The 18,094-nt window shown below is 31.4% G+C and overlaps 4 protein-coding genes and 2 long non-coding RNA genes across 9 annotated transcripts in view; 4 read left to right on the forward strand and 2 right to left on the reverse strand.

The window, feature by feature from the left end:
- centrocortin (cerebellar degeneration-related protein 2-like) overlaps positions 1-2,532 on the forward strand; it is a 51,918-nt gene extending 49,386 nt beyond the window's left edge. For all 3 annotated transcript variants that reach the window (XM_033346995.2, XM_033346994.2, XM_033346993.2), the window contains exon 7: positions 854-2,532. In XM_033346995.2, the coding sequence (XP_033202886.1) occupies positions 854-2,095 (1,242 nt within the window). In that variant the 3' untranslated portion in view covers positions 2,096-2,532. The remainder of the gene's footprint in view (positions 1-853) is intronic.
- A 691-nt stretch (positions 2,533-3,223) lies between these two features.
- Positions 3,224-5,612, reverse strand: LOC117164143 (uncharacterized). 2 transcript variants are annotated; one of them, XM_033347009.2, is made up of 7 exons: positions 5,447-5,612; positions 4,498-4,931; positions 4,206-4,429; positions 4,066-4,121; positions 3,751-3,970; positions 3,469-3,677; positions 3,224-3,331 (listed from the first exon to the last, which is right to left on the reverse strand). In XM_033347009.2, the coding sequence occupies exons 1-7, from the start codon at positions 5,521-5,523 to the stop codon at positions 3,253-3,255; spliced, it is 1,299 nt and encodes a 432-aa protein (XP_033202900.1). In that variant the 5' UTR covers positions 5,524-5,612; the 3' UTR covers positions 3,224-3,252. The 2 variants fall into 2 exon arrangements, with proteins under 2 accessions (XP_033202900.1, XP_033202901.1); XM_033347010.2 differs by having other exon boundaries at positions 4,513-4,931; positions 5,447-5,611.
- A 324-nt stretch (positions 5,613-5,936) lies between these two features.
- Positions 5,937-8,000, forward strand: LOC117164105 (sodium/potassium-transporting ATPase subunit beta-1-like). Its single transcript, XM_033346923.2, has 7 exons — positions 5,937-6,107; positions 6,365-6,550; positions 6,775-6,891; positions 7,002-7,174; positions 7,319-7,414; positions 7,624-7,789; positions 7,852-8,000. The coding sequence occupies exons 1-7, from the start codon at positions 5,972-5,974 to the stop codon at positions 7,998-8,000; spliced, it is 1,023 nt and encodes a 340-aa protein (XP_033202814.1). The 5' UTR covers positions 5,937-5,971.
- Positions 8,001-9,269: 1,269 nt separating this feature from the next.
- On the forward strand, positions 9,270-17,922 carry LOC117164166 (sodium/potassium-transporting ATPase subunit beta-2-like). Its single transcript, XM_033347060.2, has 7 exons — positions 9,270-9,726; positions 13,905-14,045; positions 14,515-14,631; positions 14,780-14,961; positions 15,160-15,261; positions 15,445-15,616; positions 16,453-17,922. The coding sequence occupies exons 1-7, from the start codon at positions 9,582-9,584 to the stop codon at positions 16,563-16,565; spliced, it is 972 nt and encodes a 323-aa protein (XP_033202951.1). The 5' UTR covers positions 9,270-9,581; the 3' UTR covers positions 16,566-17,922.
- Positions 9,733-12,462, forward strand: LOC143305165 (uncharacterized). The gene is made up of 3 exons (XR_013061891.1): positions 9,733-11,198; positions 11,341-12,073; positions 12,173-12,462. It is a non-coding gene; the product is annotated as an uncharacterized LOC143305165 (long non-coding RNA).
- LOC117164169 (uncharacterized) lies at positions 14,211-14,566 on the reverse strand. Its single transcript, XR_004465590.2, has 2 exons — positions 14,444-14,566; positions 14,211-14,375 (listed from the first exon to the last, which is right to left on the reverse strand). It is a non-coding gene; the product is annotated as an uncharacterized LOC117164169 (long non-coding RNA).
- Positions 17,923-18,094: the final 172 nt, after the last annotated feature.

Raw genomic sequence — 18,094 nt, forward strand, 5'->3', positions numbered from 1 at the left:
TATTTATTTATTTATTTTTTTTTTTTTACAGTTAAGTTTGCTTCGCCGCATTTACTTTCTGAAGTTGTTAGTTCAACTTTGAGCATGAACCAATTTGTTAGCATATCTAGTCGACTTGTTATTTGTTAAAATTACATTGTACAATGTAAGTGCCAGATTTATATGATATTGAATAAAACATTTTTACAACAAATATCGTTGTTTTTATTTAACATCCTATAAATCTGGCGTTTCCTGTACCTTTCATCCAAGAATCCTTGCATTTTTAAATGATGTAGATGTTTTTTTTTTAATGCAATACAACCACGTTTATATGAAACTATCGGGGGGCAAGTTGGTTCATACAAGTTGGACATAGGTCGTCCTTATAATAAGATTTCTCCTAACCACCCATGATTTTTCGTTCGATTAATAAGACTTTATATTCATATGAGGAGATTTCGCGAAGCATTTTCTCTTAAAAACATAATAATGTCGGAAAGGATGCCCCTATTCACATCTTATGTCATTAACGCTCAACGCTAGTTTAAATAATAAGAAGCTCAGTTAAAGTTCTTAATTAGGCACTACTACAATTCCGTTTATATAAACGAACTTCCACTATATTTTCTTCGTGCTGATGAATCGTTACATCATCAATTTTTCCTACAAGCTAATAAAACTCCATTATTTTAATTTATTATATATCAAAATCAAGTTTTAGTTGAAGGAAGAAAATTTTGTTAAATATCGTTACCCACTACATATTTTGTTACGTCTGATATTTTTCATAATTTTACTTTGCATTAATCCTGAAGATCTATGACACTGCCACGAAATCCCTATGTATAAAACGACTATATTTTGCTTCCAGGATACGAACGAACAACACGAAGGACAAAGCGACTTGAAGAATCCCTACAGAGTGCTAGTAGAAAAATACCAAGCTTTGTTAGAAGTTCAAAGACGCTCGGCTCTACGACGAAAGGACAGCGTACCAACGCCTATGTCGTTGCAAGAGGAACTAGAGATGTCGGGTGAATTTAACAGCTTTCATACTCCGACGTTGGAAACAGAGATTCAACAAGAGCCGACGAAACCTGCCAGTGGAAACGCTACACGTGCCAAAACTGAAGTATGCGGTAAGAAGATACTCTCGGCTACACCTACAGACTTCTCCGAAGCCGAGACGTCGTCTTCTGGATTCTCGGACGAGACGAGCAATAAAGCGACGCAAACGGAAGGAAGGCCCGGCTCCTTCCTTTGTTCTATCGCGGACGGAGAAGATTGCAAGTTCAGCATTTATGACGATAACAGCCCGTTCGAGAGTAGATTTAGGAAAACACCGGAATACAGGCAATTATTCAGCGAAATATTCAGCGTCCTTAAACGAGCGGCGGAAGCCAAAGACGAAGGAGAAAAATTACCATTGCTGGATGATTCTACGAGTACGACAGCTTCTCAACAGCAATCCCCGATTTTACTCCAAGAGGACGTTCCAAGCGAGACTACGGACGACAATCAGAGCGTCACGTCATCCATGTTCTCCTCCGCCGTATCTGAGCCGCCTTACAGAGTACAATTGCCTGTCTCATCGAACGGGGTTAAAGAACAAAATACCGAAACAACTACGATTGCGCAAGCAACAACTAGAAACGATATTATTCGAGACACGGATCGCACAGTTTGTATAGCGCTTAATTATAAAAAGAAAATCTCAAAGAAAAATGCTAATAGAAAATTGTCGTATAACGAGCGACCAACGACGCCTGATGTGGTTCCGACGACAAACTCCAAGTCCTTTCCACCAAAGTCGAACAGCGGTGGAAAGAAAAAGTTCAGACCTTTCACAATCGCCAATCAAAATGGTAGTCTCGTCTGTAATGGATACAGTTATGCGAATAAAACGAAAGAATCACCCAATTCCGGAAAGCATTCAAATAACGTGTACATACAGAACAACAATGATCATCAAAACAGTAGTTTCGAGTACAGAGACTATAAACCAAGCACTGCTTCTGAAGAAGTCGCTCGATTAAAACGTTTAGAAATGTCTTACGCAGAAGTTCTTCGATTGCCAAATAGGTCTAAAATGAGTAATAATCGTAGAAGTTAAAATATTCATATACGCGATACCTTTAAACGAAGAAGAAACTTTTATACGTAAGATATAGTCAAATGAGATTAAGTTCCAAATTTTTTAAGTATTTAACGTCAAACAAATACTTAGAACATGATTTAAATTATTTCCGAAATAATTATTCAGTATTGATAATCAGTGCTACCTTGTGAATATCTAAGAGAAGCGATTGTGAGTAACGTCTGTACTAGATACTAACTACTTGACATTAATTTTTTATTGTATTTTGTATCTTAATTGTATATGTTTTTTCATGTGAATGTGTGTGGGTAACCAAGGTACATAACTTTAATATATTCAATAATATCTGCAAGAGATTTATGAGTAAAATAAATCGAGTCGTGCCTCGCGAGTTCGTTTTTCTTTAGAAATTGTAGTTGTAACCAGGAATAAAATTATTTATGTGCCATTTACTATGCCGAATTATAATTGTCAACCAAGTATCCCAAATACTTGCTCCAACTTCCTCCCATAACTTAATATCTATTTCCAAGAGAACTCACAATAGTCCATTTCATTAATAGCATGTACAGAGTATTAGCTTCTATATTTCATAGCTATAAATTACAACAATATTGTGATCATCTTATTATGCCAAGTAAATAAAACCTTCGTCATAGTCAGCATATTCTATCGTAATAAGATCTAATTCCTTTCTCTACAGCATCCTTTAAATAGCTTTGCTATTCTTTTATTTACGATTACGTTACGTTATAAAATACTCAGAAGGACGAGTATATACTTTTTGCACTTTAATTCCAATCTAATGCGAACATTTTTCTTCAATTTTCGAGATCTCATTGACAACGAAGTATTAAAAATTCCTAAATGCTTGTTGTTTTATTTGACTATATTAAATGTACAATAAGCATTCTTGTGTCTGTCCTTTATAACAACATTTAATTCATTTGCTATTGAGCTAATTTCGTTCAATTGTAATATAGATTAAAAATAAGATACATGAAAGTTTATAAATACAATTTCCAGTCAGAACTCCTTTCTCCAGATGCTCTCAGTACACATCTTTTAATCTCTTGATTCCTTTTCTATTTTCTTCTCTTTTAAAAATATTTGGAATAAAAACTTTTGCCATTATATATGGCATTTTATGATTAAAATTGAAATATATTTGATTAAGAATCATCGAACAATGCACGGTGTACTGCTCCTAAACTTGGTTGTACATAACTTGAACTAACACTTCTCCTGGATCTATAAAGGTACATAAAAATGGAAATATTTATTCGTTACTCAAACTTCGTAGTCATAACAAAATATTACAAAGTCTCTCACTTAATCTTCTTTTACCATAATAGTATTTCGTCATAATAACAAAATATTATACTTACTCTGTAAGCGACCTAACGGCTGGTCCAGTTGGATTATTTTTTGGTCGTGGATTTACAAGGAGACACTTCATAGGGTGTCCATCTAATTGTCTATTATGATAAGTTTCAACAGCTTTAGTAGCATCCTTTAATGTTTTATAAATTACTTCTGCTGTACCTGGTCGTACTAATCTGGATACTAATAATTCTCCTACATCCTCAAATAATTCCTGTAATATACGAATATTTCTTCTTTAGTTCAGCTAGAATTAAATACGCTTAATGCTCCTGACTTGATTATACCTTGATATCTTCTTGAGTGACATTTGCTTGTAAATTTGATACTACAATCCGATAACCAGTTGATTGTGATGACGAAGTGGAGCTTGTTTTGGATCGAGGTAAAACACCTATATTTCGCGATTTACTCGGAACTGAATCTAGTCTTGATTTTACTCCAATATCTCTATGACTTCTTGAATCGTAATACTTTGAATCCGTTGCATCTTCCGCTAATATAGTCCTGTAAAAGTAACAATAAGTCAAATATTATATGTAACAAATTTTATTATTTTGTTTGTTACAATAAATTTGAACAAAATCAATAAAAAAATATACCTTGACTTTGTACCAAAACTCCAATCTTCCTTATATGAGGGAGAAGCAGGTTTTGCCTGAAATCATTAATTACGAATAATTTAAAAGTCCAAAATTAAAGAACTAACATGACAAATACCAGTATATGTAACAGCAATTACCATTGGAAAACGTGCAATAACTTTATAATCTCTTGCTCTTTCACGTTCTCGATCATCATCAGGTTTACGAGAAGGTACAATTCTTATTACATTACTGCTTGTTGGTTTTACCCATGTGTATGAAGATGTAGGTTTAATACTGAAAGCTGGAGGAGGTGGGGGTGGTGTAGGAGCATATTCGTTACTTACTGTTCTTCTTAAAGGTGCTGACTCCATCATATAATCTAAAATACAGAAAGACATTAAATAATCCTGCACGTTGATCACTACAAACCAAATTAAATATGTATACCAATTTTCTTTGTACCATCAATAAAATCCATGTTCATGTCTCCCATGTAATGAGTTTCTGCAATTGAATGTGACCTATAACCCACTGCCCTAGTGGATGGTGGCATATAATTATTTGGAATATTTGACGCTACGGTGTGTGGCATAATTGGAGGCACTTTATTAGTTGATAAAGACAGTCTTCCATTACGACCTGTTTTTTGAGATATCCCAGGTATCTGTGATTTTATTTTCTTAAACTGTGATGCACGGATTTTATCCAATTTTAATCTGGCATCACTTTGTTTGGCAATTTCTGCAAGTTTATCTCTTGCATCTGTAAGTTTCTCCCGATTCTTTTGTATAATTTTAAATCGTGCATCAGTAATAACTTGTGAACCTCGTCCTCTTAGTGAACCATTAGCACGTGCACCCCTATTAATACCTCTTCGGATACTGTATAGAACATGGAAAAGTGACAGTTAATTTTCATGCTCATTATATTTAATTTCTGTAATGCATCTCTAAGAATAAATGTTCGCGTAATACAATGTTATACTGAAATACTAATAATTATACAGACTAAGGTTAGATATCAATAAACAAAAGGTTAAATAATGAGAAAATATATATAAATAACGATTATATACAAAATCTGTAAAAAAATAATACAAATTTTTAATCATTCCTGAGAACACTATAGAAAAGCTTCCAACTTAAAATGTATTTTTTCATTAATCACAAATTATGAAATAAATCTACCGAACCAATAAAATAACAGAAAAATTGATTAAAAAAACAATATTATGTGTGAAATGAAAAATCTTGAAAATTGTTGCCAGATAATATTCTAAAAACGAAATTTTCTTTTTGATAATTGCACTCTCATTTTTTTAAGGTTATGAAGAAATCGATAATATAGCAGTCACAATAGAGTCAAATTTATTACTGATTTTTTAAAATTGTCTCACCTTCCACCTCTGCTTCTCATTCCTGATGATTTTGATTTTTTAATTATGTCATCTAAACTTAGACCCACATCAGCCATACCGTAACAATCCAACTACCCGAAACTGACGCGAATCATGGAATCGAAGATACATGCGATATGCAACTATGGAGGCCATCTTACACTTCAAGGGAAGTTCTCATATAATTACTATGTTTAACTGGTTTAACGTTATTTCCAACGACTTCTAGGAACCCTCCTATATCTTATCGAAAAGAAAATGTTTAAAATATGTACAATGTAAGGAAAGTTTAATCAACGATAAAAATATTTTTTCCAAATTATGGAATTATTTTTAACACATATATATTTGTTCGTTGAAATATTTAGATCTGTCTATCCGCGCGAAAATGTATCTTTCCTTGAAGTCAGTTCAAAATAAATGCACAAAAGATTGTTAAAAACAACTAACTTCAAAAACTAGAATAACTTTTTCGTCAACTTTCCTCTCATAACTTCAAATTGAAGATATAAATCAGTCCCCGATATGGTAATTTTACATGATGAAGAGTATTATAAAAGTCGAATACCGCAACCCGATTTAGGACCTCTTCGAAACTTTCTGCGGTTTATTTGGGATAATAATCGAAAGACATTTCTTGACAGAACAGCGAAAGAATGGGGTAACGTCATGAATAATTCGAGCAAGCATTCTAGTTTTATTTTATGCTACAATTTAGTATTTCTGTTCACATAACTCAGCATAGTTCGGAAAAAATAAAATTTCATGAGATGATCATAGAAATGAATGTGGCGACTGATGCATTGTATTAATTTAGTTACATCCGGTTTTTGTACGCTTTGTTATGTTATGATTCATGGAGAATTATGGCCTTGTGCGATTAAACGTGTTAACGTAAAACATATATTTGAAATGTAGGTCAACTAGGAATATTTTATTTGTTCTTCTTTGCCGTTTTGGGATCAATATTCGCAATACAAATGAAGATCAGTATAGATTATGTTTCTAAACTAGATAGACCATTTTTTCAATACTCTGGTCAAATTACACAATCTATTTCCGCAAGGAGCGTACGTCTTTCCCGTTCTGCTTTTGGTAGTCCAGGTATCGATAATATTAAAAGAAAATATTTTTGCAAAAATTATTTGCAAACATAGAAATCAAATAATTTATTTTTCAATAAATTTTTATCCTGTATAATATTTCAACAATGGATGTATTTTATTCTTGTAACTTGATTCGTCACAAGATTATTTACAAGAATAATGTTAAATTAATTAATAATGCACCCAATATGGACGCTCATATTAAGTAAAATCTTTCTAAAGGAATAGTTTTTAAACCAAACAGCATATCAGCTGTATCACCCATTATTGCCGTGAGCAATTTGCTTAGCAGCACCAGACCGGACAGATATATTCGAGCCTTGTCTGATTTTTTACAAGGTATCTTGCGAAATACATATATATATATATAATATTTATTTGTAACATTTCTCACCTTTTACTTATCCTTGTTTATAAGTTCTTATAATTCTTAACATTTTTTATTTTAGAATATCATAAGAATATGTCGGACTATGACTTATATTGTCAGAATAAACATGCGAAGACAAATCATAATAAAAAACCTTGCTTTTTTGATATAAAATCTCTTGGAATATGTAGCAAGCCTCCATACGGATATACAAAACCGTTCCAACCTTGTGTTCTTATTAAATTTAATAAAGTAATTTTCTCATAAGTATAAACTGCGAATGTTTATATCTGCATTTGTAAAAAAATTTTAAGTGTGAAAAATGCACATATTCAAATATATGATATATATCATAATTAATATTCAAATTAATATATATGTATATATATGTTGTAGAGGTTCGATTGGATACCTGAATATTATAATAATTCTTCGAATCTGCCAGATCATATGCCAGATAAATTGAAGAAAGCAGTACGGGAATCTACAAAGGTTTCATTTAGTAAATGAACTACTATAATTATTATTATTACTATAATTTATTTTCTTACTTACGCTAGTATTACTATAATTTTATTTCTTTTATTTCTGCTTATTTATTATGTTTACGAATACATTCTCTCTTATTAATTATACATATTAATTGTACATATTCTCTCTTATTAAATATAAGCGAAATATTTAAATGTATTTTTTGTAAGCCTTACATTTGGTTATCATGCGATGGAGCAAATAACGTTGATAAAGAACACATCGGAGAAATAGAATACATTCCAAATCCTGCATTTCCAGTCCAATATTTTCCATTTACCGGACAACCAGGTTATCTCTCCCCTATTGTTGCATTAAAATTTAGAAATTTAACACGTAAGTATGAAGCTTCTATTTCGCAAACTTATTTGTTATTATTATTTTTGCAATTACTGCAGGAAATAGACTAGTGACAGTGGAATGTTATTTATGGGCTTATAATATCGAACAATATCACCGTTATTCATTAGATTTTCAAATAATGACAGGTAAAACAAGAGAGAAAACTTATTGGCAATTTACTATTTCTAATAATTCGTTTGTTTAATGACAAGTTAATTTTTTATTAGGGAATTAAATTCGCTATACAATTATGGAGAGCGATAAGAATTTTTTGCTATTTTTATGATATAAAATCGTACGAAATATTTTAAATATGTATAAGGATATAAAAGATAAATGCGAAGAAAAAATTTTGCTCGTCGGCAATTCAATTTTTGTCATTTAATTGCAATAATATCCGACCTTATGCGCGGCCATGCAGGGAGATTCATTCCAACTAAAACGTGTGAAATCCAATTTACAGTAAAGCGTGATCCACGGTATGTTTTATGTATCTTACGATAAGAAACACGTGAAATAGTTTGACCTTCGCTGCTTCTGATCTGTACGCGATTGCATAATCTAAAATCGAAAAGATAAAATCTAATACCTCGTGATATAATTGCCGCGTATCATTTGAATGAAAACGAGGTACAATACGAATTAATAAATCACTATCTAAGAAATTGTGAAAGAAATTGACGGAGACGATTAAAAATATGAGATAGCAATTTGTAGAGTAAATTTGAAGCGTAAATACACTTTTTACTTCGAACATAGTTACGAAAAAAATATATTTGCTGTATTAATTTAACAACTAGTAAGTGATAATAGAATTTACGATTTAAATGTAAATTTTAAAAGCCATTATCTGCAATAAAATAGCTTATTAATCGATTACACAGAATAGTACGAATTATTGATAATTTCCATAAATCTAGTACGCATAGATTGCATCGATATAAATGACGTACAGAAAATACTAGTTGATTTACTTGTGTATTCGCTGTATATTAAAATATCAACGATGTCTAAGCGGTATTTTCCGTAAACGAGGACATACTGCGATCGTCCTGTTACGAGCGTTATACAGGCACTTTCAAAGTTCAATATATTCCATTATAGCCGTTTTAATGCCAATTCAGTTGTGGGGCAGAACCTCGAAGAGATACAAACGCGACGAAGAAGTAAGAAGAATACAGAAAGGTTAAATAATTCAAATAAAATTATTATAATAATGGGATAGTCGAAGAGAGGAATAGCAGAGGAGATCGATCTTTGATTTCCGCGTAACATCCGGTCTAACGAGTATGTAGTTTTATTTACCCAATAAGAAAATATTGCATACGTATATTATCCAGTCAAGTAGTGGTCCAGTCATGAGACTGATCGATTGATATGAAACAATACCCGGGGGAAGGAGCTCTCGATGGCAGCTAGGTGTGAGTCAACCATAAAGCGACGAGTGTGGGTTCTCTGATATATCTTAGCGTTTCCCACTACTCGATCGGTAGACGTAGGGCCGCGACCGATCGTGGTTGCGCCACCGCTACCGAGCTTGGATACACGCGGTATCGCTTAGCTGTCTCCGAGATAGCGAGAGTAGTGAGCTGTTTCAGCTCAAGCGGAATACAACTTCGCTGAACGAGACGAACCGAGCTTACAGTTTTTCATACTGGGTCCGTTTTTCATACGTAATAAATATAACGTTGAGGCACGATCGAAAGGTATTTTTATCAAGAGATTCGCGTTAAAATCGAGTGATAGAGTTGCGCTAGTGTTGCACGAGATAGTCGCTGAGACGAACATGCCGGGCAAGCAATTGCAAAATGGTACTTATGAGATCGATTACAAGCGAGCACCCGACCAAAAGACGCGCTGGGAAGCTCTCCGAGATTGCATTCACGATCCAGTCGAAGGCACTTACTGCGGCCACACGGGGAAGAAATGGGGTAATTATTCTCTTATAATTTAATAATTAGAGACCATTGGATGAATGGTATGTTTATATGAGCGCATGAATAGCATGTGCTTCGAGCTGCATAGACGCGTTTCGATCCTGTTGTGCTCTGTCGTTCTAATTCCAATTGATATTGTTATATTATTATATGTTAGTAACCTTTTAGTGGTAAATCATTTCTGAAATTCTTAACCCCTATGTCAGCGAGATAAGCGTGAAGTCAAGCTGAATGTTTAAATCAAGTACCGAGAATTAGGGCTTCCTTGACTTTGTTACATACCAACGGGATGAGTTCGTAGTATTCTCGGTGTTTCTCGTAATCCGACTGTCTTTCGCGCTTATTCAAAAGAGAAATTTAATGCATTTTATATAAATACGCACATTCGTATTTTGTTTTTGATACATTGTAAAATGTATCAGATTCATGCATCGTGTATGTGTGTGTGTGTGTGTGTGTGTGTGTGTGTGTTGTTTGCAATAATAAGACCGGAAATAAGTATCGGCGAGGTTAAGTCGGAATGAAAGAAACGATAGGATTCGCGTTAGCTCGAACTAAATAAAAAGTTCGTAGATAGCTGAAAGACGTACTATATATAATACTAACAGACTTAATTGTTATCAACGGTATTAAAACTCTCGACTGCTCTATATTAGTTACGATAAGAAAGTAGAAATTATATTAATCCGGCTTGTACACTTATACAGATTCTTACACAAATTTTTAAAGCTTCGTTGAACTTCAATTCATTACTTTATCACAATGCTGAAAAACGCACTGCTAGTTTCGATAATGATCGATTTTGACACACATTTAGAACAGTTTAAATGTCTTTCTTCATTTTCTTCACTTTACTTTATTTGTTTCTAAACCGCTCCGATACGTTTATATAACTTCAAACTTTGTTGCATTTCAGTCAGCGAAAACCAAGAAAAGAAAAATAGAACGAAGTAACACACAGACACGTTGAATTTTTATAACTATTACGAAAAATACACAATATTTTATACTGCATTCTTAATTCAATAATTATTCGTTTTCTTAAATTATTTATATAGAAGATAAATCACAATCATTTTTTCGCTTACATTCCTGTACTTTTAAATGCCAATAGGTTAAAATAATTACACGGTACATAGCCACTAGCTACAACTTATCTTGTAGTGCCATCTGAGTAATATTCCCCTTTAATTACAGAATACCTAACGGTAGATAATTTATATATCTGGTGACATACGATAGTACATCGATAAATTCCTTCGATATTAAAAAAGAAAGTGGAAAGTTTCCACAGCGAGATTACGTAAATAATACACGAACTTTAAAACGTATTAACATAATATAGATGACTAGCAGCAACCAAGCATTTCTAAATTACATTTCAAACATTACCTGTATGTATGTACGTAATAAATTCAGGTTCACGAATACTAAGTTTCATATAAAGTTTATTTTAGAGCGTAATGGTAAGCAAAAATTTGAATTTTTATTGCGTTGAATAATTTCGGATCGTATATCAAATTTTCTCATACGCATGTTTTTATCGATCTACTATCGAATGAAATAAATCAAAACAATCAATCAACAAAAAAATGTATTTTTTTATAGATCTGATAGCAAAAAAGCAACCTTTCCCAGCATCAACTTCAAGTCCTGAATAGTTTATCGAGCAAAGAAACATGTGCATGCTGCTCCTGAATATATATTTAACCGAACACGTAATCAAAACAGCATTAGGAATAACTGCATATTGAAGTCTCAGTACCTGTTTGAAAAGTTACAACCGATTTGTAGCATAATTTAGTCGTATAATTCCATTTAATTCAACATTAATGCAATAGTTATTTTCGTCTTTTAAAACTCAAGTAAAATGTCAATATTAGTGTTAAATATGCTAAAAATAATAGGTGTTCTGTGACGTGTATGCGTGTGTATATCGATGTTATATATTAAGTTTAAATTGAAGGTTTATATAATCTCTGCTATAAATCATTCGAAACCTACGCGAATTATCATCTACGTATATCTATAGGTATTAACCTTCGATATTGATACATACCATTCTACTTGTTTCGCGCGATAGAATTAGGTATAATTTTATCAAGATCGGTTTGTGTAAATTTATATTATTTTTATCAGCTTAGGTAGAACTCATGGATATTTATTTTTGTATAAAAATAATAAATAAAAGCTTGATGTACAAAATTTATTCAATAAGCTACAACAATAACATTTAAGAAGCTAATAAGCTTGGTGTATAAAGTTTATTAAAAACTACGCAGAATATTCCTCAATTTGGGAGATAATAAATTCCCCAATAAATTAAATAGAAAATATATAAGTAGGTATACTATAAAACTTGTTTCTTGGTTTTGTAACTTTCGGTGACGGGTAAGTGGATTTATCTTGAAAACATGTTTATACCTTTTACTTTTATCAGATTTTCTCTGTGTGGAAAAGAGAAAGAGAGAAGAAAGGAGAAAGTGAAAGAACAGGCGAGCGAGAGGAAGAAAGAATAAGATTTATTAGAGCGGAAGTAACTTCTGTCACGATTTATTGATATTAATGCTTCTAATCTCTTCTAATGCGGTAAGAGCATAAATGAGACATACTTATGATATCTGTTACAAAAAATCATATTGTAAAATAATTTATTTCCCAAATAAGATTTTGGAATTTATTTGCAAAGAATATCATCTTCAAATATATTTCTTACTGTATTCGAAATAATTATTTGATCTATTTTTTATTATTTTCATGTCAAATAAAGAATATTCGATCCTAATTCCTACTATTTCAAATATCTTGAAGCAATGATATTTGAACCACAATCTTCCTGTTCTATCAGTGTATCAGATGTATAAATGAACAAGAAAAATAAAGGCCGAAGCAATTTGAATTTTAAACACTCGTATTTCATGTTGTTATCACGTATGCGTAAATAGCCACACGTGTTCCCAGTGTCGTTAAATTTTGCGACTCAGTCGACAAATAATAAATTGAGCCCTGGAAACGGAAAAAAAGATAGGAAGTTTTAACTACTGCAATTACTGCGAATTTACTTAGTTACTGTACGCGCAGACCCACTAGCGAACATGTTGACGAAAAAATATTCTTCATCCTCCCATTCAAAGCAGAAAATAAGAATTGCAAAACAGTACATTTGAAAGGCTATTTTTCTCGTGTGCCATTGTACGTAAGGCTAACATCAATTTTAACATCGATGTATTTTCTTACCTACATGTTACGTCTATCAATAAAATATAAAATTTGCGTAAAATACAAATTGCCTGGATATGGCAATATTTTTAACGATTAGTAAAACGTTGCAATCAGATTTTACCCATTTCGTGTCATTCAACCTAAACAAGAAACGTGTTTTGAATCTGTAAATGTTTCATTATATATGTGCAGTGTACACATACAATGATTATTCCGTTTCTTGTAGAACAGGTTGAACCACTGTGATAAATATGGATTTCTGAGCCTATAATTATTATATCTGCACTCACCACACTATTTTCAGTATTATTCTACTTCACTTTAATTTCTGATATTTCATTTTAACAACAGAATGTTATTGAAACAATACTATATTAATTAAATATAGTTATTTTTATTTATAGCGATAAAATGTAATCAATTTAATTTCTGCCGTTTAATTAATATTCGAGTACTATCAAGTTTAATTATATATATATATGTTTATATATATATATATATATCGGAAATGAATATACGTTTAAAAATTATTCGCGATCAAGAACAGGAAGCAGAAGTAACCATTACAGTGGCGTATACCACTCTTAAAAAAGGAACTATATTTAGATCAGACTTTGGCACAGTGCCCACGCTTTAAATATTTTCCTTTCAATCGTTGAAATGGTGAAAATTTTCGAGGCCACGTGCTTTTATAACTATCGTGCATGGATTAAGGCTGTATTACGCAAAATGAAAAGCTAAAATTATTTGAAATAATTTGCACATTTCATTTATACAAGTTGCGTCTATTGCACCAAGTAACCTAGGACATAATGGTAAATTATTTTCACGTACAAAGTATTTAGTAATAAAGTGGAATAGAAATAGCTGAAACTTCTTCCTTAATTTATTGAGTACAATAATATAAAACAATCGTTTAGTTAACAGATCCATTTTCTATTTTATTCCAGCCATCACTGGAGCATTCTATGCTTGCTTCTTCAGCGTGTTGGCCTTGCTCTTTGCTATTTGCATGAAAGGACTGTTAGCTACACTAAGTTATGAAAAACCAAGGTGGATTCTGGAGGAAAGTATAATAGGAACCAATCCAGGTAAATTTATATATTCTCTACTATATATTTGAAAAAATATAAATATACTTCATAAAAGTGAAAATCAACTCGTTGTTCCTTATATCATGCTGGTCACTTGCATGAAAATCGAACACTAATTTCGATAATCAAAGATAGTAAGTACATGCACAACAAATGCATCGATCGTATAAAACAAAATGATATATTTAACTTTATGTTATTCACGTATAATTCAAAAAGCTAATGCTGACCTTGAAATTTCTATAAATTTCCCACTTACAAGAAAGTGATTACTAGCATAGTCTTCTCCATACGATATCACTTTTGCAAATAAATCTGTTTCATATCCTTAAAAATAACGGAGATGTTTAATTTACTCGTGCTTAGGTAGAATATCTTGTATTTGTTTTACTCACCATTTGAGAAAGTACCGCGAATACCATTATTATATAATGACTAACAGTAGGATATCTTTAATTGTTCATAGGTCTAGGATTTCGGCCGATTTCCGAAAATACTGATGAAAGATCCTTAATTTGGTATAGTTCATCAGATCCCAACTCGGTGCAGAAGTGGACGGGCTTATTAGATAAATTTTTAGAAGGTAAATTATAACATATATCGATAGTAGAATGACTACGTTAACCAATAATTTTGTTAGCTATATAATATATCGTATATTAAATTAAATACTTACATGTTAAAGAAATTATCACGATATTATCACGATTAATATTGTCCATTTTCCGTAGAATATATTAATTCGTCGACATTACCAAATGGCGGTAGAAATCAACAGATTTGTAATTATAACACACCAGTTAAGCCTGGGCATGTTTGTGCAGTTGATGTGAACAACTGGGGACCCTGCTCACCTAGTCAGCAATATGGTTTCAACAACTCAGCTCCTTGTGTCTTTATTAAATTAAATAGGGTATATTATGGTTCTATTACTTACTGATTCCATCAATAATACACTTTATTGGTCATGCAAAAAATAAAAATAATTTGAACGACTTTATCGAATTTAAATCATAATTAACGTAGAATTTTTATTTAGTATTATTTTACCATACTTATTGTAATGTTTGCCTGTATTTATCAACTAATTTATGAACATGTTACTTTTCAGATATACGGTTGGGTGCCAGAATATTATAACAACACCAAAGATTTACCGAGCGATATGCCACCAAGTCTTGTGCAACATATTAAATCAATCAACAGTTCATGGGTTAGTTAGTCGGTCAGTTAATTGTATCAGTTGATATTTAAAACACATTTCAAAAGTACTGCAAAAATGAATATATTTGAATATAGAACAAATTATATAAAATAAATATAGGCAGAGAAATGTATAAAGATAAAATTTGCCAATTAGTACAGCACTTTATACCTACTTCTTTTGTTCTTGCAGCTAAATACCGTGTGGGTATCTTGCGAAGGTGCATATCCTCATGATAATGAAATAATTGGTGAACTGAACTATTATCCCGAAAGTCACGGATTTCCAGGATATTACTATCCATACCAAAATATTCCTGGTTATTTAAGTCCTGTTGCTGCTGTGCATTTTCTTCGGCCAGCAAGTAAGTAGATTGCAACTCTTTATTGTTTAAATACATTTTAGAAGGCATTTTCGATATGAAGTTTCAAATCTGCAACTCTTTATCGTTTAAACAGACCTCATTGTTGGATGAAATCTTCGAAATGAAATTCCAAACCTTGAAACCCTTTACTATCTAAATACGATTATGAAGTCCCAAACCTCTTTATCTTGTAAATACATGTCGAGGTGGATATTCAATACAAAGTTTCTAAATTTTGAAATCTTAACATTTCGTTAATTTTCGAAACATGTGAAAAGTGGTCGGCTTTCAGCTGATAAAATAAGATTACAAATCGTTCTCATATTTCATTAACTAGTTACTTACCTGTTGACCAACCTGCTTGTGTGTACGGTAAGCAAATGATACACTCCAGCTAAAACCAGTAAAATCCAGTGCATCGTGACATGAAAGGTGTCATCGGCCAAACAGTTTTAAAATTACGTACACATGTTGTCTCGTCTCGCAATTGACTTCATTAGTCAATACATCTTTGTACACAAGCAATACGGTGCATTAGAATTACATTTCCGAACAATGCACTGCAAGATTCTTACAAGATGTAATATTTTAAGCCTCAGATAACATAGCATGAAAATAAGAATAGAGATGTTTCAGAATTTCGAAACACTTCAAATTTGGGAAGCTCGAATCTAATAGTTTGATATATGAAGATATACATAACATATTATAAAGATTACAGGGGAAGAACTTAAAATATATTTATATAAATAGACTTAGTATATTTATCTACTGTGATCTTCGTATAGTACCCTTTTTCGAAAGACTTATTAAAAAATTGTCATTTACTTTTTCAGGAAATCAAATAATCAACGTGAAATGTCGAGCTTGGGCAAAGAATATAAAACATGATGCAACCAAAGATCAGCAACATGGCATGGTACATTTTGAACTTATGATCGACGAATGATCATACTTATATTTGTACAAAAAGCAAAATAAAATCATGCAGCAGCTGGAATGCAAGATGCTTACGTACGCTGTAAATTTGGAAAAACCAATCGATAAAATTTTGGTAAATTAGAAACATACATTGAAAAATTAGGATTTGTATGAATATAACAGGCGAGTAAGCAGCAATCAGAAAATGCTATTATATATATTTTGGATTGGCTATGCATCCATTTTGATTCCATGGTTATTTTCACTATTGAATATTGACGAATATGCTGCAAAATAAAATATTTATTAATCATCGACACTTATTATGATTATAAAGACGAAATTTAGATAAATCGTTATCGACACTATTTCATTAAACTAAAAGTTTCTTTTTTATATGAACTGTTTATATCTTAAGAGAGAATATATTATGTAGCTACTGGTACTTATTATAAATTAAATTAAATGGTTTTGAAAAAACAATTCTGCCACGAAATATAAAAAGAAAAGGAGAAATGTATTTAAAATACACCAGATTTGTGAGATTAATGAAATTGTTCTATACATTTAATGATGCTTATAACATTAATTATGCGAGTAAACATAAACGAACAAAGAAGAATGCATTGTATATACAGCGATTATATCTTTTACTTTTTTCATGGTTTACCATGGTAAATAGCAAGGCGTAAGAAAAATGCAAAGCAACATGTCATTACCTCGTTATATTTTCAATGTTGTTTATTTATATTGGCTCATGTACATAGACATAATATATATTGCAAATAAATAATTTTTAAGTATCTTTTCCATAATAAGTCAAAAAGAATTGCTTTTGCTATATTTGAATCTTCAGTTAATGTCAATCAAATTAAAAAATAAATTGGTACGAAATAAACAGTAATTTGAAATCAATTTTTTAATCTATGTAGAATGTTCTTTTGAGATACTATAAATAATTCCGTATATGAACAATAATATTTTTGCGAGTTCTCTTTATACTCAAACGTTTATGAATTTCTCTATAGTTTTCCCAGTAATATTTTTATTACAATTAAATAACAATATAAGATCTACAACAGTATCTAAAATATACCATTATCTTTTCTGCTAGAAATATAAGAAGTTAAAATTATCCTTTGCGATCTACTCAATATTTAAGAAGAGAGACCGATGGAAAATATCAAGATCTCGAAACTCTGTAACATTCAAATTAATTATTCAAATCATACTTAGATATATATAGGTACTTATTGAATATATGTACTTATGTCGTTTATAGCGTTTACTATACAGACTTGTTTAGGAAGTAGTTTTAAGCTAATAATAATAATGATGTATCTAACTATACATATAAATAAAAATAACTTTTGAAACTGAACAAATTCTGGATAATAACTATATGCTGAAACTTATAATAAAAGTTTTATTACACTTACAATTTTAAATTTTGTAATTTATTATATATAGCTAATACCATATTTGATAAAATAATGGTGAAAGAATATAAACTCATCATATTCAAACAAGGCACTTCAGAAATAAAAAAATAGTATT

Source organism: Bombus vancouverensis, chromosome 3, assembly GCF_051014615.1.
Source record: "Bombus vancouverensis nearcticus chromosome 3, iyBomVanc1_principal, whole genome shotgun sequence".
Classification (NCBI taxonomy): Eukaryota; Metazoa; Arthropoda; class Insecta; order Hymenoptera; family Apidae; genus Bombus; species Bombus vancouverensis.

Coding starts and splice junctions, on each gene's coding strand:
- LOC117164105 (XM_033346923.2), top strand. CDS start 5,972: ATGGTAATTTTACATGATGAAGAGTATTATAAAAGTCGAATACCGCAA. Junction 7,415..7,623: donor CAGTACGGGAATCTACAAAG/GTTTCATTTAGT, acceptor ATTTTTTGTAAG/CCTTACATTTGGTTATCATG. Junction 7,790..7,851: donor AAAATTTAGAAATTTAACAC/GTAAGTATGAAG, acceptor CAATTACTGCAG/GAAATAGACTAGTGACAGTG.
- LOC117164143 (XM_033347009.2), bottom strand. CDS start 5,523: ATGGCTGATGTGGGTCTAAGTTTAGATGACATAATTAAAAAATCAAAA. Junction 3,678..3,750: donor TCACTCAAGAAGATATCAAG/GTATAATCAAGT, acceptor CGTATATTACAG/GAATTATTTGAGGATGTAGG. Junction 3,332..3,468: donor GCCGTTAGGTCGCTTACAGA/GTAAGTATAATA, acceptor GTACCTTTATAG/ATCCAGGAGAAGTGTTAGTT.
- LOC117164166 (XM_033347060.2), top strand. CDS start 9,582: ATGCCGGGCAAGCAATTGCAAAATGGTACTTATGAGATCGATTACAAG. Junction 9,727..13,904: donor CCACACGGGGAAGAAATGGG/GTAATTATTCTC, acceptor ATTTTATTCCAG/CCATCACTGGAGCATTCTAT. Junction 14,046..14,514: donor TATAATAGGAACCAATCCAG/GTAAATTTATAT, acceptor AATTGTTCATAG/GTCTAGGATTTCGGCCGATT.